Here is a 25,128-nt window from a genome sequence, read left to right as displayed (position 1 = left end):
GATCAACCAGCTTCTGTGTTGAGCATAGACTGAGGGGCCAAGGGCAAAAGCAGGGGCTCTGGTGCATCATGCAGGCAGGAAGCGCTGCTGGTGGCTCTGAATGGGTGGTAGCCGTGGAGACGGAGAAGTTGTCCGTTTCTGCATACTGGTATATTTTGAAGGTAAAAATCACCATTTGCTTATGGTGCTCCTTGGTACATTCTCAGCTTTGTCAGTGGGTAGCAAGAATGTAGCTTTTTTAGTAGTGATCTTCTGGTTAAGAGAGAGATATTTTCCATTGTAAACTTTTAGGTAATGTTGAAAAAGCCATTGAGTCTTATTTTTTAATATTGTGTAAGCGTTTGAGACTATTGATATGACATTGAATTTTGATAGATTCCTTATTCCATACAATTTTCAAAATGCTTTTAAAAATATTTTTTTTTTATTTTAGGATCCTTGTGAGGATAGTTCTCATATTCCGAAGATCAGGTCTGTATCAAATACTTTTGTGATTATTTAAGTATTACTATTAAGTCAGGATTAAGAATCAATCCTGAATTAATCAGAAATGAGTTTTGAGTTTAAAAATACTATATTTAGTATAGTTTATGCAAATTAAAAAACTTTGTTCTCAGCAGTTAATTACTGCTCCAAGATTTGCTTTAATTCTCATTTCCCTCCTTTAATAAAAAATAAAAAAGGTTTTTTTGTTGTTTTGCTTTAAAATTTTTTTTCTTCATTTTTGATCCCCTGCTCTCCTCATTCACTGTGGATTCCATAAGCCCCAGCCTTAGTGCAGGGCACTGATATCTGGTCTCTGTCAGGGAAAACCATTGAATGTTGCCTGTATTTAGGAAGTGTTAATATAAAATCTGTAACTTGTCTGGAAATTTCAATGACTTTCTCACTTAACTCCGCTAATCTTTTGCCTGTTTAGTTAGTCATTGAGTACTTATTACTGGTAAAATACTTAAAATTAGATTAATGATTTTAATCTAAATCAGGTTTTCATTTTGCTATCATATCAACCTGTCAATTTGCTTAGCAAATGTTTTTTTCATAGAGAATGAAAAATTGCATTAAAATATTTTTATTGACCTCAGAGAGGAAGGGAGAGGGAGAAAGAGGGAGAAACATCAGTGATGAGGGAGAATCATCAATCGGCTGCCTCCTGCACGCTCCGCACTGGGGATCGAGCCCCAGGCATGTTCCCTGACCAGGAATCAAATCGTGACCCCTTGGTTCCTGGGTTGACATTCAGCCAGTGAGCCACACTGGCCGCTCAAAATTTTCATTTTAGCTCATCCTTTCCAAGTCACCACAAGTTAGTGGTGAAGGAAGTTAGAAGGTTAGTAGTGAAACAGGGAACATGAGCTGCCTAGAACATTCTGATGTGCTCATGCTCTAATATTGGCTGTTTGTTTTAACTTTCAGATCAAGGGAAGTAGCCTTTGAAGCACAGACTTCACGTTACTTAAATGAGTTTGAAGAGGTTTCCATCTTAGGAAAAGGTGGATATGGAAGAGTATACAAGGTTGTTTTCCGCATGTCTTTTTTGACCTACTGCTTTAAATAAATGTATTGAGAAGTTCTTTTCAATATTGAAAGTTGTTTTCAATATTGAAAGTAGGCAATATCTAGGCAGTTCCTAGAAATTGTGTATATTTACTTTTCACCAAGATTCGTCATTTATGGGGAAGTGGGCAGGTTTTCATTTTTTCCTAACCACATTGGTGGGTTGGTGGATTCTGGAAACTGAGTTTTTGTCCTATAGTTACCTTTTTTTTTTTTTTAAATTAAATTTTATTGATTTTCCACAGAGAGGAATGGAGGATAGAGAGTTAGAAACATCAATCAGCTGCCTCCTGCAGAACCCCCACTGGGGATGTGCCCGCAACCAAGGTACATGCCCTTGACTGGAATCGAACCCGGGACCCTTGAGTCCGCAGGCCGACGCTCTATTCGCTGAGCCAAACCGGTTAGGGCCTATAGTTACCTTTTATATAGAATGTTTTACTGAAAAGAATTGTGCTGCTGTTTTTTGGGCTTCACAGAGCCCTTTGGCCAACACTGCCATTCTTCCGACCGGGGGCTTCTGGGAGTTGGCCTCTCCTTGCATTTGAAAACCTGTTGTCTAGCTGAGCACGGCTGACTTCCCTGACCATAGCAAAGCGCTCAGGTGCCTTTACCTTAATTTTACCTCTTTGGCTCGTTTGGATGGTCTAAGTTCAGGTTAAAGAACTTTCCTTATTCGGTTGAAATTTAATGACGCAATATACTTTGTCTTTTTCTCTACTTTTTAGGTCAGGAATAAATTAGATGGTCAGTATTATGCGATTAAGAAAATCCTGATTAAGGGTGCAACTAAGACAGATTGCATGAAGGTAAGATTTTAAAAATGTATTTATTTTGAATAATTGAGTATTTGTTTTTTTGAAATAGTTGTTGTGTGTGTGTGTGTGTGAGAGAGAGTGTATTTGGCAAATACTAGGCGTATGGCTTGCCAGTTTACTAAGAATGGGTTACAGTAACAGTCTTCCCCCTGACGTGCTGTGTGGTCCTGGGCCAAGTCACGTCTGTCTTCGGCCCTTGACAACAGGTTCTATTTACCTTGTGAACTGGACTTCGTTGTAGGAGAATGAGTGTAAATGAACTATGCAAAGCATACAGTGCCATGTATATGTAAGTTTAGTGGCTATAACAATTGCTTTGGTCTCTCATAAAGATATTCCCGTTATTTTAACATCGTTTAGATTGCTTGTACAGAGGGCTTTTTCTGTTTGCTCTATTTGACACCATGAGCATTTAACAACTTGCCAGTGAAAGCTCGGTCTAATGATACTTCTCCTTCAGGTTCTACGGGAAGTGAAGGTGCTGGCGGGCCTTCAGCACCCTAACATTGTGGGCTATCACACTGCTTGGATTGAGCATGTCCACGTGGCCCAAACGCAAGGTAAGCAGTTTCAGATTAGATAGAGTTGAAGGCCGGCAAAGCTCATTCTTTTATGTTTTTTACATTTTAAAAAATATTAAAAGGCACAAAAAGATTATTTTTTGAAAATTATATGAAATTCCTCATTTCAGTGTCAACAAATACAGTTTATTAGAACACAGGCTCATATATAGGTGATGTCTGTGGCTGCTTTTGTCCACAGTAGTGGAGTTCAGTAGCTGCAGCAGAGTCTCAGGGCCCGAGAAACCTGACCAATTGATCAGGTCCTGCACAGAGAGTTTGCTGACCCCTCGTGTAGAGGAACAGCTGTTTTATAGTTCCTTATATGTGCCAGTTGTTTGAATAAGCTTGTATTGTACTTTGCCAGAAGATCATGACATTTTCTATTTTTTGTTAATCCTCACCTGAGGATCTTTTTTCCATTGATTTTTAGAGAGTGGATGGGAGGGGGAGAGACAGAGAGAGAGAAACAATGATATGAGAGAGACACATTGATTGGTTGCCTTCCACATGAACCCCAACCGATGACCGGAGATCAAACCTGCAACCTCAGTATATGCCCTTGACCAGAATCAAACCCAGGACCCTTCAGTCCGTGGCCGATGCTCTATCCACTGAGCCATACTGGCCAAGACAGTCATGATGTTTTTAGATAGGTTGTTTCATTTGGCATTATTTGTATATTTTAGCTCTGCCTTTGACTATGAATTAGGAAATCGGGCTGCTTAAGGATTTGTTTCTGTTTTTATTCAGCAGATAGAATTTCTGTTCAGTTGCCATCTCTGAAAGTGATCTCCGCCCAGGAGGGCGACAGGTATGTGCACAGGTGTAGCCTTTGCAGGTTGACATAACCTGTCACCTGCATTGGGTTGCCTTTGTTTTTTGCTGTTACGAGTTCAGGAATGTTTTAGACTTCGTTTTTGCTTATTTTCATTACGAAATGTTAAATTATTTCCTTCCCTTAGATATTTCCTGTTAGAATTTTAAATAAACGTAGTTGCTAGGTACATTTGATGACTCCCCCCACCCCCCAGGGCTTTACCAGTAATAATTACATAGGCCTGAAGGAACAGTCGAGTTACTCTTGATCTTTTTTTACATTGATTATTAATTATTATTTTTACTGTTTTTCCCCCTCCAGAGATCAATATGATGTTAAAAATGATGAAAGTAACAGCTCATCCATTATCTTCGCCGAGTTGACCTCAGAAAAAGAAAAACTCTTAGGAGAGTCTGGCATTGAAAATCAGAATAACGAATTGGTGAACTATTCCCCCAATCTAGTCCCAAGAGATGCCAGTGGATTTGAGTTATCCATTGGGCTCCAGGAAAATGGCCTGGCTGAGTGGTCTTCCAGATCGATGGCTGCGAATCAGCTGCCACTTCGGCTTAATTCAGACTTGGAGGGGAATGTCACATCCACTGAGGAATCGTCTGACGAAAACTTAAACATGGTGGGACAGACAGAGGTAGATTCCTGTTTACTCATAATAATTGTACAGCGGGCTGCGTTAGATATGGCCGCCCCTCTTCCTCAGCTACTTCCCACCTGTTGTTCCTCCCTCTCTGCTTAGCCCTTCTGTCCCGTGTTCAGTCTCTCTGTCCACATTCCCTATGTATTTGAACTTCACACCTTCCCTTAGTTAACTTGCCCTTTTCTGGGTCATTCCTTCCTCTAGATAGTATCATATATGTTCCCTGGAGTGGGAAGCATGGTGCACAGTCTGTTTCTGTTGTATGTTAACACTGGGTTATAAATATATATTTATGCAGAAAGATTTTCTACATTTGGAACATGGCTTTCAGAGGGTTCGAATAGGATTACCAGGTCATGTTTCAGGCAACTCTTGTTGAGGGCTACACTGATGCGCTGGTGAGACTCCATTGTACTCGCTCCAGTGTCAAGTATTAGTGTAAAGAAATCTGAAGATTAACAGGGTCTGCACATAACTGGTCATACTAGATTACAAAGCTGTGTACACACGCAGAACTAACGCTTACTGTCCGGGAACACGTGGCTGCGTGCATGTGATTTTTTATGTACAATGTGAAGCCAACCAAACTGTCTGTATGCTGTGGGGTATACACAGAGGAGCAGGTAGCATATAGCTGTCCTTTTATACTTGACTAGAGGGGGCCCAGTGCACAAAATTCGTGCACAGGTAGGGTCCCTAGGCCTGGCTGGCGATAAGGGCCGCCAGCCGGGGCTTTCCTTCCCCCTGCTGCCAGCTGCCGGATGGGGCCTTCCTTCATTCCGCACCACCCCCTAGTGGTCAGCGCACATCATAGCAAGTGTTCGAACCCCTGGTCGGTTGAACTCCCGAGGGGACAATTTGCATATTAGCCTTTTATTATATAGGATTTTAGCTTTCAAAACTTTATGTAGAGAGCAGACCAAACAGATTCAATGCCTCAGTGTCACATTTGAGAGCTTCTCCCTTTTGACACTGCCTAACTCCAGCAGGCCTACGCCTGCCCACTGGGAATATGACACACAGTTTTAAGTATTGCTTTCCTTCTCCATCTCCTTCACTAGACTTTGGGCATCGTGGGCAGGCCTAAGTGTCACCTTTATCCTCATCACTCAGGCCAGTGCTTGGCCTAGAGTAGGCAAGGGAGTATTTGTTGGCTAAACGAATAATGTAAGTGGTACCGAGATGGGACCAGTGTTGTGTCGCCCCCTAGATGCAATACCACCTGATGCTGCACATCCAGATGCAGCTGTGTGAGCTCTCCCTGTGGGACTGGATCGTGGAGAGGAACAGGCGGAGCCGGGAGTGTGTGGATGAGTCTGCCTGTAAGTACCATGCGGCTCTGCAGGTGCGGGGCTGGGGGATAAAGACAGGAGGACCCGCCGCCTCCTGCTGCCAGGTCTTTAGATGGAGAAAAAAAATCTGTTTTAAACCAAAGAAACAATTAAGCCTATTTCAACATGTTTCAAAAACAAATAGTAATTGGAAGTTAATTTTCTCTGTGATAGATACATAGTTTGTTGATATTTAAGCAGTAATGTGCTAGAATTTAGGAAACTGATTTAGGGTGGAAAAGGTCTTTAACATTTTTTTAAGGAAAAAATTTAAATACTTGTTTTTATTTTTTTAACCTGAAAATGTGGTATTCTTACAAAAAGAAACCATAAAGGAAACCATTATAGGAAGGCATGTGGTCAAAAGTTTGTCTCCCTCAAGCTCCAGATCCCATTCCCTTCCCTGCAGTTGTCTATTCCCTAGAAATGCTATCAAGTTAATATATGCGCGCGCGCGCGCGCGCGCGTGTGTGTGTGTGTGTGTGTGTGTGTGTGTGTGTGTGTGTATCCTCACCCAAGGATATGTTTTTATTGATTTTAGAGAGAGGAAGGGAGAGGGAGAGAAGGGAGACGGATGTGAGAGAGAAACATCAATTGGTTGCCTCCTGTATATACCCCGACTGGGAATTGAACCTGCAACCAGGATATATGCCCCGACCAGCAATCAAACCCTCGACCTTTTGGTGTATGGGATGACACTCCAGCCAACTGTGCCACACCAGCCAGGGAGTCATGTTAATATATATATATTTAAAAATATTATTTTTATTGATTTCAGAGAGGAAGGGAGAATGGAGAGAGAGAGAAACATCAGTGATGAGAGAGTATCATGGATCGGCTGTTTCTTGCACACCCCTTGCTGGGGATCAAGCCCACAACCCGGGCATGTGCCCTGACCTGGAATTGAACCGGTTACCTATTGGTACATGGGTCAGTGCACAACCATTGAGCCACACTGGCTGGGCTAGCAGGCAAATTTTTAAGTTGATAATTTTGTATGGCCCTTGAATGATGTTAAAATATCCACATGGTCCTTGACAGAAAAAAGTTTCCTCACTCCTGTTTAGTGGAACCATTGCTTTTACACACACGTGTGTGTACACATATCCACACACACATAGATCCCTAGGTTGTATGCTAGGTAGTATAAAGGATGGTGTGGAGTAGGTAGGTGTGAGCTGTTTATAACAAAGTGGGCACATTCGGGGTGGAGAAGGGGCCTACAGTGTTCTTGTTGTTGAAGGTCAACAATAGGTTGAGGGTTTAAAATGACTTGAATACAGAAGAGCTAGTAAGTTCCCGCTATATTACTAAACTTCCTTGGCTGAAAACTTCAGGATGTTTTTTTAATCTATTTTTTTTATTTAACTTTAGTCTTACAGACCTCTCCACCCTCTAAATTCATATGCTCTGTCATCATATTAACAGATGAATTATTCAGTCATTTCCTTTTTCCCCATATGCTTCATTTGTCGGCCATTTTTGAAAAGGTGCATTCTAAATCCGGATGATGAAGCTCACCCCTTGGGGTGACCATAACTTACCTTCTTACTCTATTATTTGTACTAGGATCTCTAATCCACAGTGGGCCAGGATACCAGACTTATTAGCATGAAACCCAGGGTGGCAGGGGTTGAAGGGGACTTAAATGTGAATTAGTCTGGCCACCTGGTGCCTGGGAATTGCTTACTAATTGCCACGGGGGCTCTTGAGTGAAATGGGAGGTCCTTTCTGGTGACAGACTCCGTCGAAGGTGGGCGCTAGTGTTCGATGGCAGCTTTACTAGCTGAGGAGCCCTCTGGGTTTGAACCATTTTTTGGAGTGTTGACTTTGTTGAAAATCTGAATGTTGTGTAGGTGTCAGATGTTAATGTATTTAGATAATTAACATTTAGATATTAATGAGTAAAAAAAAAATTAGAGAAAGAAAACTTTTTTTTTTTTAACTTCAGGTCCTTACGTTATGGCCAGTGTGGCAACAAAAATTTTTCAAGAATTGGTGGAAGGTGTATTTTACATCCATAGCATGGGGGTTGTGCACAGAGACCTGAAGGTAAGTGGCAAAGATGAAATCATTGAAAACTTCTTATCGGGGCTGACTTGCGTTGATTCATTGAATGAAGGGGACTAGGTGCCCTAGGTCATTTATCTGGAAGAGTGCCATTGCTTTCATGTAAATCATCATTTTTTAGGTCCAGAACATAAAAACTTGATTGAATTTAAAAGCAGTAAACTTCGAGCATTTGAATATTCTCACTGTTTTTCCGGTAGTAAGTGTGTTCTGCATGCTGCTATAATTGATGATGCTAAGTGTATTTAATGCTGACAAAAATATTCATCTATTAATTCAATCTTAGAGGTAAAGTCTGTTTTTATAATTATCTATCTTAAAGGAAATTTAACATAGAAAATTTATTCTGCTGTTTTCAAAATCTATAGTTACTATTCCAACATTTATCCACAAAACACTATCAAGAAAGAGAGAACATATATTTACTTCTTTGGCTGAGAGTTTTAAATTAAGTTGCTTACCTTTTAGGCAAAATTTAAAACATGAAAAATGCATTTAAAAGAATATCTAGAGACAAAAAGGTAATATGCAAATCATTTTATTTTTTGAAGAAGTTTAAGAACCAGTAGTTTGTACATTTGGGATGGATGAGGCAAATGGATTGTTTTCTGGGTACCAGTCTAGCCGGAAACCGCGATTGGAGTCCTGAAATCCTGTGGCACTGTGACCTGAGGCCTTATTTCAAGAGGGAAGCCAGGTCGTAATACCCGTACACAGAATTCCAGAGCTTCTCCGGGAGGAGGCGCTGCACATGCTGTTTGTATCTCTCCCCATAGATGTTCCTGATGTTTCTCTTACAGATGTCCTCTAGGGAGAAGGGTTTTTGCGACAACTTGATTAGGGATTCCCTTAAGAGTTGGAACTCTGATAGCATGAGTCCTGCAGGCAGAATTCCTTGGTTATTGGTCAGTCTCAAGGGGTAAGAGCGGTAAAGCAACTTGGCAAGCAGCGCCGTGTCCCTGATGTTGGAGCTGCGCTGGAGGTACATGTGTATGGGAGATTCCCCGTTTTTTGTGAGGATGTTAATGTTGGCTTCAAATTCAAGCAAGAGATCGATGACTGTCTCTCTGCCGGCAAAACATGCCTCGTGGATGGCTGTTTGGCCCTTGTGGTCCTGGACATTGACTTCGGCTCCGTGAGTCAGCAGCAGCCGGATGCAGCTCAGCCCTGCTGCCAGCACTCGGCCCGCTTTGCTGGACGCGGCGCACACTGCCAGCTTCAGGGCCGTGTTCCCTGTGAAAGGGACGGCATAGTTGACGTTGGCTCCACAGGCAATGAGCGTTTCCATCATCTCCTTGTTCAGTATATCTGCAGCCATGTGCAGGGGAGTCATGCTGGATTCATTAATGGCATTCACCTGGGCGCCGTTTTGGGCTAAAATGGAGAGGACCGGGTAGGTCCCGTATCTTATCGCCAGGTGGAGGGCGGAGTGCTTGTGGCTGTTGTTCACCCGAGCGTTCACTTGGGCTCCGTGCTCACACAGGATGCGGAGACACGTCACGGCGTTGTTCTGAATGTCCGCCAGGAGCCTTTGGATTCTGTTCCCTGGCTTTGTCTGGACGGTAGAGGTGATGGGCCAGTGCAGTAGCATCAGGTGAAGTGTGGTGAGGCCTTGTGTGTCCCTGGAATAGGGAGTGAGCGCTGGTTACACTGAATACATAGTGAAAATGGCTCTACACGGGGAATTAGTGCTCAAGAAGGTGACATTTATTTAAAGTAATCCCCGCCCTGCCCTGACCGGTTTGGCTCAGTGGATAGAGCGCCGGCCTGCGGACTGTAGGGTCCTAGGTTCGATTCCAGTCAAGGGCATGTACCTTGGTTGCAGGCACATCCCCAGTAGGAGGTGTGCAGGAGGCAGCTGATCCATGTTTCTCACCGATATTTTTAACTCTCTATCCCCCTCCCTTCCTCTCTGTAAAAATCAATAAGATATATATTTTTAAAAATAATAAGTAAAGTAATCCCCACCCTTACTTAGTTAAAAAAAGTGTTTGTAAATCTCATTGCTGTTTAATTTTTCAGGATATCACAGTGTTTGGGGGGGGGGTGCATCAGTGCACGGGGGCCCCAGCTTCCTCTGGCAGCTTGTTTTTACTTTGTTCCTCCTGCAAGGGTTGGGGCCTCTTCAGGGCTGTGTCTCAGTGTTTTTGGTACCGCAGCTCCTCAGTGCGGAGCTGAGTTCTGTGGACTTGAGTGCGATCGGCTCTGCATCTGTCCCTGTGCCTGATGCTCCCTGTGTGTGTAGGTGGATTAGATCAGTGGTCGCCAACCTTTTGGACCTCACGGACCACCAGTGGTTCTCGGACCACCTGTTGGCGACCGCTGGATTAGATGACAGGGTTGAATCTGGAGACCCACAGCCACTCTGCACTTAGGCCCATCCGTCGTCATTCCCTGCTTCCACCCGGGTGGATGCATGTTTTACAACCTGGCCCTCATCTGCTTTTTCCTGACATCTCAGGATTGCCTCCAAAAGCCCTTTGTTGTGGCAGAGAAAGGGGGAGGGTTATTCGGAACTACTGCTGAGCGCTTCGTACTCGGGATGCTTTAAGTGGGCTGACTGATTTGTGTTCTTGCATCCCCCCCCCCCTTTTTCAGAGTATCTCCTCTAATTAGCAAAGAAATTGGTTTGTTCAAAACAAGATAATTTCTAGACCACAACTCCTGCAGAGCGGATGAGCCCAGACATGACTGGGAAAGCGAACGTCTAGGTCATGTGTCTCCTCATTTAGAAGTGGCCACCTGTTGAGTTACTTACCTTACTTCCGGGTCAGCACCGTGTTCTAACAAACAGTGCAAGCTCTGTGCCTTGCGGTGCTCGGCAGCCAGGTGGATGGGGATGACGGACTGCGTCTGCTTCAGGGGGAAGAATCCAAGCCCGTTACAAGCGTCCTGTGTGGTTAGAACAGGGTGTCAGCTTGCCAGTCCAGAGCAAGCCAGTGGTCTGTGTGTCTCAGGGCAGCACTTCTCTGCTATGTGCATTGACATTTTCCTTTCCTTTGGCCTGTTTTCCATGACCCAAAGCCAGTGAATTTTATGGATGTTATAAAATCTGTGTGTTAAAGGAAGGCAGCTTTACCAAGGCAACAAAATAACTCGCTCAGAGATTTTAAAGTTGGTTGTTGCGAGGAGCTCATGGTGTGAAATGAATGACAATTGCTATTAAGCCGCTTCGTCCTTAAACTAACCCGCAAGGTGATTGACAAGTAGGTTTTGGGTTTTTTAAGGTTTTGCCATAGTCTCAGCAGTAAAACCTACACTTCCAGGGTTTCAGAGATAAGCATCAAATACTCTGTCTATGATTAGCAGAGATGTTTATGCTGGGTCTTAAAAATATATATGTAAGTAGTGGCTTTACAGCATGGCTGCAAGGTAAGAGGGCGGAGTAAAGGAGAGGGTCACTTTTCAAAGGAAATAAATGATAATGGCAATAATTATTTTATAAACATTTAGAAAATGAAAAGTTATATGTGAAAGGGAAAAGAGAATTCCATCCCACGGACCCAGTGACCACTGGCATGTTTGAGAGGCGACGCTAATGTCCCTCCAACCGAACGAGCGCTGGTCTTTCCCTCATCAGTGTGGTAACTGGAAGGGCGGTGTGGGCTGCTGGCGGGAGTGGCTGGCACACGCTGTCCAGCCGCGGCCTGGTGGGGACCGACAGCCAGGAGGTTGAATGAGTTCACAGGAACTTGATGGGGGTCCTTTCAAAGCACCACGAGTCTTTTCTCTAAAAGTGACGGAGCAGAGCGGAGGGTACCTGCGTCAGAAGTAACCCGCAGCTGGTGGAGTTGGCCAGGACCGTCAGGGGCTGGTTGACGGGGTGGCTGCGCAGCAGGGCCTGGATGGCAGCGCAGTCCTCTGTCATGATGGCTTCGTAGAGTCTGGCGTGGACCACTTCACGTGGGCCCTCCTGCAGGGACTGGGCCCCGTCGGCCACCAGCTCCCTGCTGCCTCTCTTGACTATGTTTCCCATGAGAAACACGTAAGATTGAGGACTTCAGAGGTCAGGGAAACTTGTTGCGGAATTGGTCAGTTTCCGAGTCTTTATGATTCCTCAGTTCAGTTCTAGAACTGTTCTAGAATTGTTGAGAGCCGTATCCATGAACACGACTCGTTTCTGTATCAAAGCCAGACTTTTTCATACTTTGTTCCTATCGCACATGATGTCAAATATAAGCACAGGTTTTAGGCCTTCCTACTTGATCACAAAAACATACCCTAATTATCTTACATGTAAGGCTCTATTTTCTCTTTCCATTTAGCTATAGATAAAAAAACTAACAAAGCTAATACACAATTATACATTAAAATAAAAAATTAGAATTACTACATTTAAAATAAGAAAACCCAACTTTCAACCTAACCGTTTAATGTCAGTGGCCTTCTCCCCTTCCCGCGTACAGGGGCAGTGTCTCACTGGCATGGGATTGGTTCCACTGGGGACGTTCCGGGTCTGTGGTGGTCGCTGACATAGCGCTAAGTGTGTGCCTTTACAGTGTGACTTAGTCGTCCCCGATCCTGGCTAACAGAATTATCTGGGAGCTTAAAACATTTTTTTATAGTTTTTTTTTCATTAAGAAAAACTGCAGTGTTGGACTTGTTGGAGAGGACAGTCGTTTTTATATTTATTTTTTAAAATATTTTTAATTGATTTTTAAAGAGGAAAGAAGAGAGACAGAAACATCGATGAGAGAGAAACATCTTCGATTGGCTGCCTCCTGCACACCCCTACTGGGGATCGAGCCTGCAATCTAGGCATGTGCCCTGACCAGGAATCAAACCAGTGACCTCTTGGTTCCTGTGTCAATCGATGCTCAACTGCTGAGCAACACCAGCCAGGTGCGATTTTTTTTAAAAGCTCCCCGGTGACTCTAATGTGCGGCTGAGTTTGAGAACCACTGCTCTGATTTTTAATTTTTGAGGGGCTACTTGCTCCTGGGTTGAAAACTCTTTAACATCCAGACATTTTTACCATTTGTTTCTAGAACGCCAAGGAATTCACTTGTTCCGTTTGTTTGTAGCCCAGAAATATTTTTCTTCATGGCCCTGACCAGCAAGTGAAAATAGGAGACTTCGGTCTGGCCTGCACAGACATCATTCAGAACCCAGACTGGACCGGCAGGGGTGGGAAGAGTAAGTTTTGGCATTTTTTTTCCATTAAAAAAACAAGATGTCACTTTTTAAAGAGAATTATGAAGATTTAATAGCAAAGTGAGGGAAAGACAGCGTGCCGTGGTACCCAGAGTCAGTGTTCCTGCATCTGCTAACGCTGCGGAATTTAATGTGTAGCTTTTCAAATTACAGGACCACCAACACATACTTCCAGAGTGGGCACCTGCCTGTACGCATCACCCGAACAGCTGGAAGGATCTGAATATGATGCCCAGGTAGTGTTTCCTGTTTCTTACCTTTTGCTGGACTTACTCTGCAGTTGTAATAACAAAAAGCACAGCGAGAGCAGTGCAAGTCGCGAGGGCAAGGTGTTTGGAGGTAACAGTTCTGTAGTTTATCTACCGTCCAGCGGGCACAACAGGAAACTTGACTTTGCAGCCGAACCTGACTGCATTTTTTTAGGCTCCTTGACTATTTCTAAACCCATGGGCATAGCGAATAGTGTTTGAATGAGCTTTCCCTTCAGAGTGTCACATTCACCCCAGAAAGTGAGAGTTCAGAGGCCTCTTTTCAGCTTCCATTCTTGTTTCCAAGCTCAAGTAATTGCTAAATAATGCTTGGGGCAGCATGTCCCTCCCGTCCCTTTAATCCACATTGTTCCCGGAAGGAATGGTAACTCCTTCTCTCAACATAAAAGCCTAATAAAGTTTATTCCTCTTAATGAATCGTTGAACTTTTTTGTTTTGTTTTGTTAATCCTCACCCAAGGATATTTTTTCCATTGGTTTTTAGAGCGAGTAGAAGGGAGGGGTGGAGAGAGAGAGAAAACATTGGTGTGAGAGAGACATAGTGATTAGTTGCCTCTGGCACTCGAGCCCCTCCCTCCCCCCAGGGTGGGGAATGAACCCGCAGCTCAGGTGCATGATTGGGAAAGAGCTGTCAGAAAAGAACCATGGTCGTTTAGGAAGCCTGTGTAGTCCAGGCCCTCCTAACAAACGTATTTTCAGGAGAAGCAGCACAGTTTCCGCAGTGTGTTAAGCTTTGCCAAGACTTCCTGCCTGTGAGTGAAGCCGGGTGAGGTTGGCGGAGGCCCCCGGGACACGCCCCAGCACGAGGGAGCTCACATCTGTGCCCCGCTGGCTGGGCCTGGGTTTTCAAGGAGGGTGGATGGAGTCAGGTGTGTGGTACAGACTCTGTGGTGATGGGATCATCCTGTCCTCACCTGGCCATCAGTCCTTTGTCCCCTGAGCCCCTTTTTGGTATTAAAGGGAGGGGCTTTGTGACAGTACTTGCCACCTCGCAGTAGATCTGGCTGGCAGGTAATGGCCAGTGAGATGAGCCAGCCGTACGTTAGAGACTGTAATCATCCTTTCTATAAATGCGCTCATGCCGGAGAGGACGGCGTCCTGACGGGGCACTGTCATGCTCACTGTCCATCCATCACTCAGTGACCCGCCCTCCTTTCGCAGTCGGACATGTACAGCTTGGGCGTGATCCTGTTGGAGCTCTTCCAGCCGTTCGGAACAGAAATGGAGCGAGCACAGGTTCTAACAGGTCTGAGAACTGGTCAGATGCCCGAGTCCCTCAGCCAGAGGTGTCCCGTCCAAGCCAGGTGCATCCAGGAGCTAACCAGAAGGAACGCGTCCCAGAGGCCGTCGGCTATGCAGCTGCTGCAGAGCGACCTTTTCCAGAATCCCGGAAGCGTACGTACATGTTTTTAAAGCTGGGGAAAATAGGAGCTTAGAATTCGTTTAAATTGAGTCCTATTTCATGAAGAACAATAGAGCTTACAGTAAGGTTTATGGAAACAGTATTTGAACCCATTCTCAAGAGTTCCCATTCTAAGTGCACACGATGACCCCTGCCAGCTGCCTGCTCTAAAAATTGTAATTACAGGCTTCATCTCGCTAAGCCAAAAGGTACTAGATATCCTTTCCAGCGCTGGTGTGTAACCTTTCATGAATGATTATAACATGCCTGCCAGTAAAAAGGGACACAGCAGAGGGTAAAATTACAGCAGTCGTTCTCAGCGGGTGAGCAGGGGTGCCGGAGACCGCCCGAGCCAGCCTGAGGTCTTCAGCATTCACGTATGATTCTGGCGCTCCGTCCTGTGGGTGGCATTGCCCCGGGCAGCCCATTCCCTTCCTCCCACCTGACCCGTAGCATGCCAGCCCCTCATCTGCAAGTATGACTCATCCATTCAGGCAACACGACTCATCTATTCTGTTCCTTGAGAAACTTGCTGAGAGGTAAGAGCTTGATTCAAACATATGCTCACAGATCCTAGAGCACTTTGCCACTCAAAGTGTGGTCCTCAGACCTGCAGCAGCAGCATTATCTGGGGCTTATTAGGAACACAGGATCTTAGACTCCACCCGGATCTGCTGAGTCGGAATCGCCTTACGAAGACGAGTGGTTTACATACACAGTTGTCTGAGCAGCACTGCAGAGAGCAGTGGTTGTCCGTCTCCAGACCAGCAGCATTAGGTCACTGGAACTTGACAGAATTCTCAGGCCCTCCCGCACACCTCATTCAGGGGTGGGGGCAGCCATCTGTGCTTTAACAGGCCCTCGAAGTGATTCTGGTGCCCACTAATTTGGGAACCTCTTATAGTAACTGTTTAGTTGATTTATCTCCTACTCAAGGCTTATTAATTTTCAAGTAAAACTGAATCTTACTAGCTTGAATGATAAACAGGTAGATGGGGTACTTTTCTGAGACTTTGAAAATGGCAATGTGGTTATTAAATGACCTCAGATGGAAGGGATTTCTCCCTCCCGGTTAAGGTAGCTTTTAGAGACCAAGTATTTGTGTTTATGGTAAGGATGCCTCCTGTCTTACAGAATTTTTTATAAAATAAAACCATGCAGAGGGGCCTTAATAATCCAGGGGGGAAGTTAGGATTATTCCATGACTTTAAGAATGTGTATCAAAGCATTGAAACTCTTACGGAAATGAAAAAACACCTGTAAAACTAATATTTAGTGCAATATAATTGAGAAAGTGTTTCAAGAATAGTTTGAACAATGCCCGCCTCCCCTATAACTCAGGGCGGCGAATTGTCATGCTCCTGGCTACGTTTGGATCAGCTTCCAGCACCTGGTCTTGGGCACTTTCGATGTGAAATGTGAAGTTTTTGCTGGTGTCACACTCTGGGGCAGCGCCATCATTTTCCTCCATGTGTTGACAAGTCCCTTTCCTTGGTTCGTGGCTGCCCACCCCGTCTAGTGGCAGCAGGGCCAGCATTTCCAGGTCAGCTGTTTCTCCTGTGACAGTGTTTTGGGTTGACTCGATTGCCACTGCCAGCATTACCACTTTTCATTGGCTGCTGTCCTTGGCCAGTCCCCTTCCGTTGTCCATTTTTGAAAAAAATGCCACTTGGGTTCTATCACTGGGACAGGGAGGCAGCCTGGCTACACACATGGCCTGTGTGTGGACTAACAGATGCACTGACAGACTTTGAGTGAAAGGATGACTGTCCGGATCAGGACGTCTATCGGCTAGTGTTTTGTGGATAAACTGTTGTGGTAACTGACATTTGAACCACGTTGCTGGGTTACTGGCCTAATTTCACTAAACTGATGACTGGATCCATGCATTTTGGGACTGTGCGAAGTGAGGCATGCTTGTGTATTTAAAAGGAAAGAAGCCATTTTAATGGAGCTTAAACATTTCTATTTCAGGTCAATCTCACCCTGCAGATGAAGATAGTAGAGCAAGAAAAAGAAATAGAAGAACTAAAGAAGCAGTTATGCCTCCTTTCTCAAAACAAAGGGGTGAAGGATGACATGAAAGATGGGGGTGTTCCTGTCTAGCTTAGTCTCTAGAAATATAAAAATGAACTTCAACTCTATAAGCTAAACCCAACTGGAATATATAGTTTCAGTCTTAGGGCAGAGATGGTGAAATACTTGGTTTTAGTCAGGAGCTTGTACAGGATTTATTCAGGTGAGATTGCGGAAGTACCACCACCTGCTTCCTTAAGTAGCCCTTTCCTGACCCAGCATCGGAACTGACTGCTCTAAACACCTGTTGTACTCTTTCCTGTCTTTGTCCCACAAGCTCCTTTTCCTGATTTCTTAGTATTAGTGTCAGTCTGGTCTCTCAGACTAAAAGTTTAGGCATCAGCATCAGTTCTTTTTCTTTTGAACTCTGTCCCCCTCTAGAAGCTTCTGCAGAAATCTGAGTGTGCTCCACACCCAGTCGCCACCCAGATCCAGCCTGCGCACGAGCTGGGCTTTTTTTAAGCCTCTCACACGCTGCCAGTCAACCGCCGGAACATTTCAGTTCACGCCAGGCTCAAAAGCCTTCGCTGCCTCCAAGAGAACACTTCAGTTTGGCAGTGCGTGTCGCCCAGTCTATTTCTGTCCTCATCACCTTCAGCTTGGCATCATGCCCTTTCAGAGCTCTGTACTTCGTGCCCCGAAATGATTTCAAAGCAGCTCGGAGGCCAGTGTTCCTGACTTTGCCCCTGCATTGTTCTTCACAGCACCGGACTCCTGTGCTCCTCCAAGTCAGCAATCTGACATGCTCATCTTTGCACTCAGGCGCCTGCCGCCTGGCTGCCAGGTGGTGTGGTGTACTGCATGTGATACCGCTGAATTTTAAATAAAATAGACCCACAAGTTACACGGTGCTTTTATTGGTACTCCACAACTGGCCTAATGACCAGTTTTACTACAAGTCCCTTTACCAACAACAGGCATGAAACACCACCATTCTTACAATCTAAACCCTTTACAATCAATTCCTGAGGTTCACTTAAGGAGCTTGAGGGTAGAGCTGAAAGGGGCCAGGTTCTCACAGGCCCGCATCCACTTCTGCACGTTGGCTGGCACGGGCACGCTGCAGCCCCCCGTCTGCTGGAGCACGGACCAGAGCACCACGTCCGCCACGGTGAGTGTGTTCCCCACGAGCCAGGGGCTCTTCCCGAGAGCAGAGTTCATGGAGCCGAGCACGGTGGCTTTTTCTTTGCTGCTTCCTTCTTTTAACTGAAAAATGGCTATATCTACCCAGCTATCGATGAGGGTTAAGTTTACTGCATTATGCTTCTGGCCGAACAGAGAGAACAAAAAACGTGCGATGTTCCCTTCTCCTTCGATCGGGCACATCCTCTGGACACTGAACTTCATCTGGGTCTTGGGCACTGAAAGGAAAACACCCTGAATGTCAACAGGAGCAGCGCCCGGAGAAGCACTTGTCCACGTGGGGAGGGGATCCACTCACCGTGAACTGGTGGCAAGGGAAGGTGTACTTTCAGAGAAAAAAATCACATGTTTTAGGTGAAACATTAAAGTTTAAGCTATGTTTAAAGAGTGCAGACTATATGTTAGGCAAGTAATCACGTCTGGTACTTGACCCTGACAGTTTTCAAACTAGAAGGGACCTCAGACCATCTACTCCAGCTGTGTCTGGATTTGCAGGATGAGGACGAAACCAGGAGTCCCCTCGCCCAGGTCAGAGACTTGAGGCCTCTCTCGGTGAATGGCATTACCTCACTTCCCTCTGTATAAAGGTCACCAGGGGAGGCATTCTTTAGTGGGATAATGAGTAAATGATACCCTCATCCTTTTATGTCCATCTGAAAAGAAAATATCACTGTCCCCGTATGATAGGTTTTGGAATGTGAGGGCAAGGTGGCCATGACAGCTGCTACTCCCCTGCTCCGGCTGGCTAGACAGGATCCCCCTAAAGCTGCATTCCTCTTCTAGGCCGCCTGACAGACGGCACGTGGCTGAAGGACATCACTGTGCTGGCCCTCGCTGCCTTTTACTAAGGCCAGGGCGCACATTCCGTTACATAGGATAGGGAACCCAGTCCCCTCTACTTACCATTCTTCCAAATGAGAGTAAAGCCCAGCTGGTACTCATGACGGGGCGGGTTCTTAGTCTGCTCGCCAAAGCACCTGAGGAGGTTTACTGGCACGTTCTTGACCGCTGAATGCGTGTGAACAGTGGACAGGACCTTGTACTGGTCGCAGAGTAGCTGGTGCAGCACGAGCAGGGAGAGGGGAGGCGAGGCCGGGTTCGCGTTGATCACGATGTCTTTCAGGGCCCCGTAATCCTGGGGGGGACCCAAACAGCAATCTGAGCGTGTACTGGTACCAGGTGCTATTCCTACACCCCAATGCCCACGAAGAAGGTGCCATCACCCCACCTCACAGCTGAAGTGAGTCCTGGGGCGATAACGTGACTCATCCAAGGTCACTCGCTCAGGGAGGGGAGCTGGGCTCTGAGCTGATGCCAACCCCGAGCCCCTGCACTGCTGGCTCCTGACAGCTGACTTTCACTGTCAAATTAGTAAAACATGTTAGGAATGACACTTCTGTTGGTCCCCAAGTTAAAAAAATCACATGCAATTATAATCGGCCTTTCACGTCTACGGGTTTCACACCTGCAGATTCAAACAACTGGGGAATGAAAACTATTTCTTTTGTTGTTAATCCTTTCCTGAGGATATTTTCCCATTGATTTTAGGTAGATAGGGAGGGAGGGAGGAATATTGATGTGGGAGACACATATCGATTGGTTGCCTCCCTTGTGGGTCCTGACCAGGGTTGGGGGTCTAACCTGCAACCCAGGTACGAATGTGCCCTGGACCGGCAATCAAACCCTCAGCCTTTCGGTGCAGGGGCCAGTACTCTAACTATTGACCCACACTGGCCAGGACTGAAAACTTCTTGATCCACGGTTGGGGATCTACAGATTATATGCATTGTCCTGTCATGTCATGGAAGGGACTTGAGCATGTACAGATTTTGGATCTGAGGGGACCCTGCAACCAGTTCCCCACAGGTTCGGAGGTAGGACTACATTCCGTTTACCAACTCTTTCTAACACCTGACCCCCTAACAGCATCTCGTTTCTGTATCTACACCAATTTGTGTTTGCGCTGTGTCGAAGAGTCTCTTGGAGTCAATCTGGCCTCTGGTCTTGCTCTCCTGACCGACGCCCTTCACAGGGACTGTGATGAATGCTTCGCAGCTGTCTGACCAGTGTGTCACTTGACACTGTGCCTTCTGAGGTATCCACATTCATCTCAGGCAGCACATGCCCTGGGGAGCCTTCCCAGTGTCTGAGACGGGCACCGCTGACTCACCACTGGGCTGGCTCGCCAGGGCCTGCCAGGCCTCACTGGGGCCTCTGCACACAAACATGTACTGGGTGACAAAGGGACACGTGTGGACAGGTACGGAGGTTACAGACGACTGAGCCCTGGGAGAGGCTAATCCCACCTCCATTTTTCAGGTCAAGCAGTACCATTTCTATTGCCAATTCTGCAGGAGAGTATTAGCAGGGATTCTTGGGACAAACCCTTTACACCAGCGGTTCTCAACCTGTGGGTTGTGACCTCTTTGGGAGTCGAACGACCCTTTCACAGGGGTCGCCTAAGACCATCCTGCACGTCAGATATTTACATTACAATTCATAACAGTAGCAACATTACAGTTATAAAGCAGCAACGAAAATAATTGTATGGTTGGGTCACAACATGAAAAACTGTATTTAAAGGGCCAGAAGGTTGAGAACCACTGCTTTATACCTACAATAAATATTCGTAATAAGACATTCTTTCCTTACCTGTCTCTTTATACCCTAAATTAGCTGAATACTGTAGACTGATCATTAAAGGTGGACAATACAACTTAATTTTAATAAAGCAAACTTAATTTCGCAAATACACTTGTAATATGGCACTGTGACTGGCTCTTGTTGAGATGTTTCAACAGGATTGGTGGGATTTTTTTGTGCAGCCAGAGCCCTGAAATTCAGGCTACTCTCAGAGTCGGGGTTGACGGCTGACCCTGAGCAGCACTGAGGGGTGACTTAAGGTCTGTTTCTCCAGGGCTCATGCTGCCGGGATGCTGCCGGGACTGGGAGAAGCTGTACTGGACTCCCTTCTCTTCAGCGGTGGGTCTGGGGGGTCAGAGCAGCAGCTTTAGAATTTGCTGTGGCTTTACCAGAGCTCACGTGCCTACTCGGTGCAGCGGCACAACCACGCAGGGGAGAAAACGTGCTCCGTCCCACCTCCGAAAAGTAGCGAGCCCAGACCTCACTCGCACGAGCACCAACCACCCAGCACACTGACGTTCTTTAGTTTTAAGTGCACTCACCTTCCCAAGGACTGAATTTAAGTCCAATGCATTGGCCGATAAAGCGGTGCGCTGTTCGGCTTGGATTATGTTGGTTACATCCAAGTCTGCATCTGGCGTCTGAATCATCTTGGAGAGACCATCGACTGCGGCTTTCAATTCGTACAGACGTTTTAAAATGTTATCTTGACGGGACTCCAGAGCTTGAAGAGATGGGTCAGACCCTCCCTAAGCAAACCAACACCAGAGTGTTCATTTCCTCGATCAAAGCAGTCTGCTTAATTTGATCACTTGTCTTCTACTTAGTTCCACAAATTCATCAAACCTCCCACCTTTTAAAAAACAGTAAAATGAACTAGCAGAATCTCATTTCTCCCATAGACTAATAGGTCCTGCAAGCAGATCCACAAATGCTTTAAAATAAATAAAAAACATGACTGAAAGCCCCTTTGTATGACTAACTTCGGGGCATTTAGTCTAAGAACAGAGAAAGATAGAAAATAAATACAAATTGTTCTTTATTCATATCAAAACACTTTGCTTGAACAAATAGAAAAAGGGGGGCAGTGAAAACATAACTCAATTTACACTCTACAGCAGGGGTGGGCAAACTTTTTGACTCGAGGGCCACAATGGGTTCTTAAACTGGACCGGAGGGCCGGAACAAAAGCATGGATGGAGTGTTTGTGTGAACTAATATAAATTCAAAGTAAACATCATTACATAAAAGGGTACGGTCTTTTTTTTTTTTTAGTTTTATTCATTTCAAACGGGCCGGATTCGGCCCGCGGGCCGTAGTTTGCCCACGGCTGCTCTATAGGAAAAGGGAGCACACATAGGTTAAAAAAAAGTGTTCTTTGGCTTGTAAGTCTCTCCGGGGGTCAAATGGTCAATTCCCCAAATCATTCACTCTCAGGGCAGCACTGGCACTCTCACTGTAGAATCACCTAGAACTTTTCCCCGCTCACATGTATAAACATGGAACACTTACATTCTTCATTCACCGAACCTTTGCGTCTTTTCTGACCTGGTACAGTGACTGGTACACAGTTACCAATAATGTTTATAAAAAATCTCAAGTCAATCTAGATTTAGCTTATAAAGTAATATCAAGAAACCTCCCAGTACAGTCACATTGTACTACCTATCTCCAGATTCCTGAGCTCTCACAACAGACCATCCACTTTGAGTTGAGAAAATAAAACATGAGCTAAATGCTTGTAATGAGAAAGGCCAGGAACATGGCAATGACCTTGAGTTATTATAAATATGCATTCGTGATACAATGCGAGTGTAAGTGTACTTGCTCACATGTGAGTGCTGCTAAGTTTAATTCTTGGGAACATCTGTTCCCCCTAGTCCAGTGATGGCGAACCTATGACACGCGTACTCATTTTTTGGTTGATTTTTATTTGTTAAATGGCATTTAAATATATAAAATAAATATCAAAAATATAAATCTTTGTTTTACTATGGTTGCAAATATCAAAAAATTTCTATATGTGACACGGCACCAGAGTTAAGTTAGGGATTTTCAAAATGCTGACACGCCGAGCTCAGAGGTTCGCCATCACTGTTCTAGTCACTCCTAACACTGCCCTCTCATGCGGATCAATTCACCACCAGGTGCTGGCAATTTTCTGGAATTCACTTGCTTCTAAGCGTGCCTGCTCCACTGTCACTGCCCAAGTTCAAGGCACCGTTTTTTTTTTACCTGGTCTACTTCCATTGGTCACCTCGCACCCATCCACAAGATGGCAGCCAGAGAGAGGAAAACAGAGGGAGACCCTGTCACCTCCTCCCCAATGCTAACCTCCTAAGCTAAAACGCAAAGCCCTTACCCTGGCTTGATGAAGAGTTTGTATGATGTGCCCTTTGGCTGCCTCCTTTCACATAATTCTCTCCTGCTCTGTCTCTAGCCATACAGTCCATGGGATTCCTAAAACACACCATGCCCCCACTGGCCACTGGACTTTTCCTCATTCTGTTCCCTCCATCTGCAACATTCCTCTCTTATCTCATCTGTTTAACTCCTCTTTACCCTATAGCTGAATTGCCACCTTCTCCCCTCTCCTTGCCTGATGCTCTTGTTTAAGATCAAACAGCAAACATATAAGGTGATTGACTTCTGGGTGGAACAAAGAACAATAAACAGTTCCGTATGCCACTTCAATAATAAGGTACTGAAAACAGACCGAACAGTGGAACAACTGAACCGGTCGCTATGATGTGCGCTGACTACCAGAGTGCACGCGAGTGGAACATGGCAGGCATTGGCCGTGGTGGGATGGTGAAGCAGGTGAGAGGGGGCTCCAGACCAAGGCAGGGCACCAGTTGCTGTCATTGGGGTGAGCTTTTGGTGGTTACTGAAAATTCTTTGCTCCTGGGCACCGCAGTCAGACAGGGAACTCGCACCCGTTGCTGGCACTGGAGCTGCCGCTTGCACCTGCTGCTGGTGCCTGGCGAGGGCCTCAGGGCTTTTCCACCTCCCCCTGCTCCTGAGGGGCGATTGGGGCTGGCAGCCACCTCTTGCACCCGCTGCCGGCCCCAATCGCTCAGCACCTCAGTGCATGCGAGCAGTGGTGGCAGAAGCAGGGCTGCCGGGCGATGGGACGGGGCTGCAGCGGGAGGGGCCGGGCGGGGGCGAGGAGGATGGGCTGAGACCCATCCCTGTGCCCACCGCAGCCTCCCAACCCACAGTTCCTTTCAAGGTGCACGAATTCGTGCACTGGGCCCCTAGTATTAATAATCAAAGGGCCCCAGCATAGCTGGATCTCACCCCTTGATCAGAGGCATAAGGAAATGCTCCAATCTGCTTATCATCCCTTTTAATGTTGGGCTGTTGTTTTTCTAGCTCAGACGAGACTATGACTTGGCCTATGTGTTTACCCACTTGTTTCTTACGTCTTTAGAAGCAGTTATTCTTCCAGTTGCTCTGCTCAGGCTGGATTTCTAATTATCTGTCTACCCACACTGCCAACATCTGCTACAGACGGGGGACTTCCAAAGTTATAAGCTTTGGGGAGGATGCCAGCATCAGGAAATGTATACACTGCTGGTGAGAGCCTATATCAGGGCAACCACTCTGCAAAGCGATTTATAATATCTAGTACTTACCTGCCCGCCGAGTCAGCAATTCCATCCCTAGTGAAATACCCTATGCCTGCTCCTGTACAAAAACACTCACTGCAAAATGAAGCAGCTTACAATGCAGCTTTACAAAGGACCCGGCATCCGTGAGCAGTGGGATGGGCAAACGGCGGGGTTCCAGTTAACGCGTTGGGACAGCAGACCCGCAGACAGGACAAAGACTGCATTTCACGCAACAAAGCGAGTCCTGAAATCATGTCTAGAAGCAGCAGCCAGACACAAGCCACCAAACTGCATGCTTCCATTCACGTGGCTTGGGGATGCATCCTTAGGTGGCGCAGTAGGAGAGAAAAGCAGGACACGATCACGGAAGTCGGGCCCTTTGGGGTACTTTTAAGTGGGGCACTGACAACGTGTGTTAACCTGGGTGACACTGGTTATTCTTAAAATGGTCATCGACGTGCTATTCACTTTTCTGTGAGTAAAGTTTAAGTAGCTATAAGCGAATAAAGAAAACCGATACACGACCCGGGCCTGGAGGGACCCCGGGCCCTACTTGTGCATCCCCGCCGGCTAGGCCACGGCGCCTGCGCACTGAGCGGTCGGGAGGCCTTGGCGCCTGCGCACTGAACGGATGGGAAGGCGGGGGACGGGGTGGGGGGCCGCGCGCTCCTACCTGCACGTGGCCCGCATTCTGCGCCGGGCTGCTGGTTGGGCGGTGCACGTTGGGGAGCCGGTACATGCAGGTGGGGAGCTCAACGCGGAGAGACGAGCCACCCTCGTGATAGGGCTTTACCTGGTACATCGGCATCGTGGGAACCACAGGAGTGACGGTGGCGGGTGAGGGACACGACCGCCCAGAAACCGTCAGACTACCACGTCCCGCGGCCACCTCTGATCCGGATTCGGGCTTTCGTGTGCTCTAATTGGCTCGGGCTCTCTGACGTCACGGCCCCGATTTCTCATACCACCAATCAGCGAGAAGGAGATGGGAGACTCTGTTTCCGCCCCACCCGGAAG

General features: G+C 46.2%; 3 protein-coding genes across 7 annotated transcripts in view; 1 reads left to right on the top strand and 2 right to left on the bottom strand.

The window, feature by feature from the left end:
- The window catches only part of EIF2AK1 (eukaryotic translation initiation factor 2 alpha kinase 1), a 25,168-nt gene extending 6,932 nt beyond the window's left edge, over positions 1–18,236 (top strand). The window contains exons 4-16 of one of the 3 annotated variants that reach the window (XR_013996028.1): positions 434–471; positions 1,417–1,516; positions 2,286–2,366; positions 2,836–2,935; positions 3,689–3,749; positions 4,077–4,404; positions 5,621–5,732; positions 7,693–7,793; positions 12,836–12,947; positions 13,119–13,201; positions 14,395–14,628; positions 15,977–16,178; positions 16,610–17,552. Coding sequence is in view for 2 of the 3 variants with exons in the window: in XM_081091863.1 (XP_080947989.1) it covers positions 434–471; positions 1,417–1,516; positions 2,286–2,366; positions 2,836–2,935; positions 3,689–3,749; positions 4,077–4,404; positions 5,621–5,732; positions 7,693–7,793; positions 12,836–12,947; positions 13,119–13,201; positions 14,395–14,628; positions 16,610–16,741 (1,482 nt within the window). In the remaining variant the exon portion in view is untranslated. Of the gene's footprint in view, positions 1–433; positions 472–1,416; positions 1,517–2,285; positions 2,367–2,835; positions 2,936–3,688; positions 3,750–4,076; positions 4,405–5,620; positions 5,733–7,692; positions 7,794–12,835; positions 12,948–13,118; positions 13,202–14,394; positions 14,629–15,976; positions 16,179–16,609 lie in introns of all 3 variants that reach the window. The other 2 variants (XM_081091863.1, XM_081091864.1) reach the window with 2 other exon arrangements.
- Positions 8,488–11,787, bottom strand: ANKRD61 (ankyrin repeat domain 61; the record flags this gene model as incomplete). 2 transcript variants are annotated; one of them, XM_081091865.1, is made up of 3 exons in its annotated part: positions 8,488–9,433; positions 10,570–10,667; positions 11,572–11,787. In XM_081091865.1, the coding sequence occupies 3 exons, from the start codon at positions 11,785–11,787 to the stop codon at positions 8,488–8,490; spliced, it is 1,260 nt and encodes a 419-aa protein (XP_080947991.1). The 2 variants fall into 2 exon arrangements, with proteins under 2 accessions (XP_080947991.1, XP_080947992.1); XM_081091866.1 differs by having other exon boundaries at positions 10,570–10,664.
- Positions 17,549–24,981, bottom strand: AIMP2 (aminoacyl tRNA synthetase complex interacting multifunctional protein 2). Of its 2 annotated transcripts, none has more exons than XM_081091868.1 (4): positions 24,136–24,688; positions 21,040–21,246; positions 18,758–18,989; positions 17,549–18,072 (listed from the first exon to the last, which is right to left on the bottom strand). In XM_081091868.1, the coding sequence occupies exons 2-4, from the start codon at positions 21,145–21,147 to the stop codon at positions 17,684–17,686; spliced, it is 729 nt and encodes a 242-aa protein (XP_080947994.1). In that variant the 5' UTR covers positions 21,148–21,246; positions 24,136–24,688; the 3' UTR covers positions 17,549–17,683. The 2 variants fall into 2 exon arrangements, with proteins under 2 accessions (XP_080947994.1, XP_080947993.1); XM_081091867.1 differs by lacking the exon at positions 24,136–24,688 and adding an exon at positions 24,785–24,981 and having other exon boundaries at positions 17,550–18,072.
- Positions 24,982–25,128: the final 147 nt, after the last annotated feature.

This window comes from Myotis nattereri (genome assembly GCF_964212035.1).
Source record: "Myotis nattereri genome assembly, chromosome: 5".
NCBI classification, from domain to species: domain Eukaryota; kingdom Metazoa; phylum Chordata; class Mammalia; order Chiroptera; family Vespertilionidae; genus Myotis; species Myotis nattereri.
This window is presented reverse-complemented; position numbering and strand designations above follow the sequence as displayed.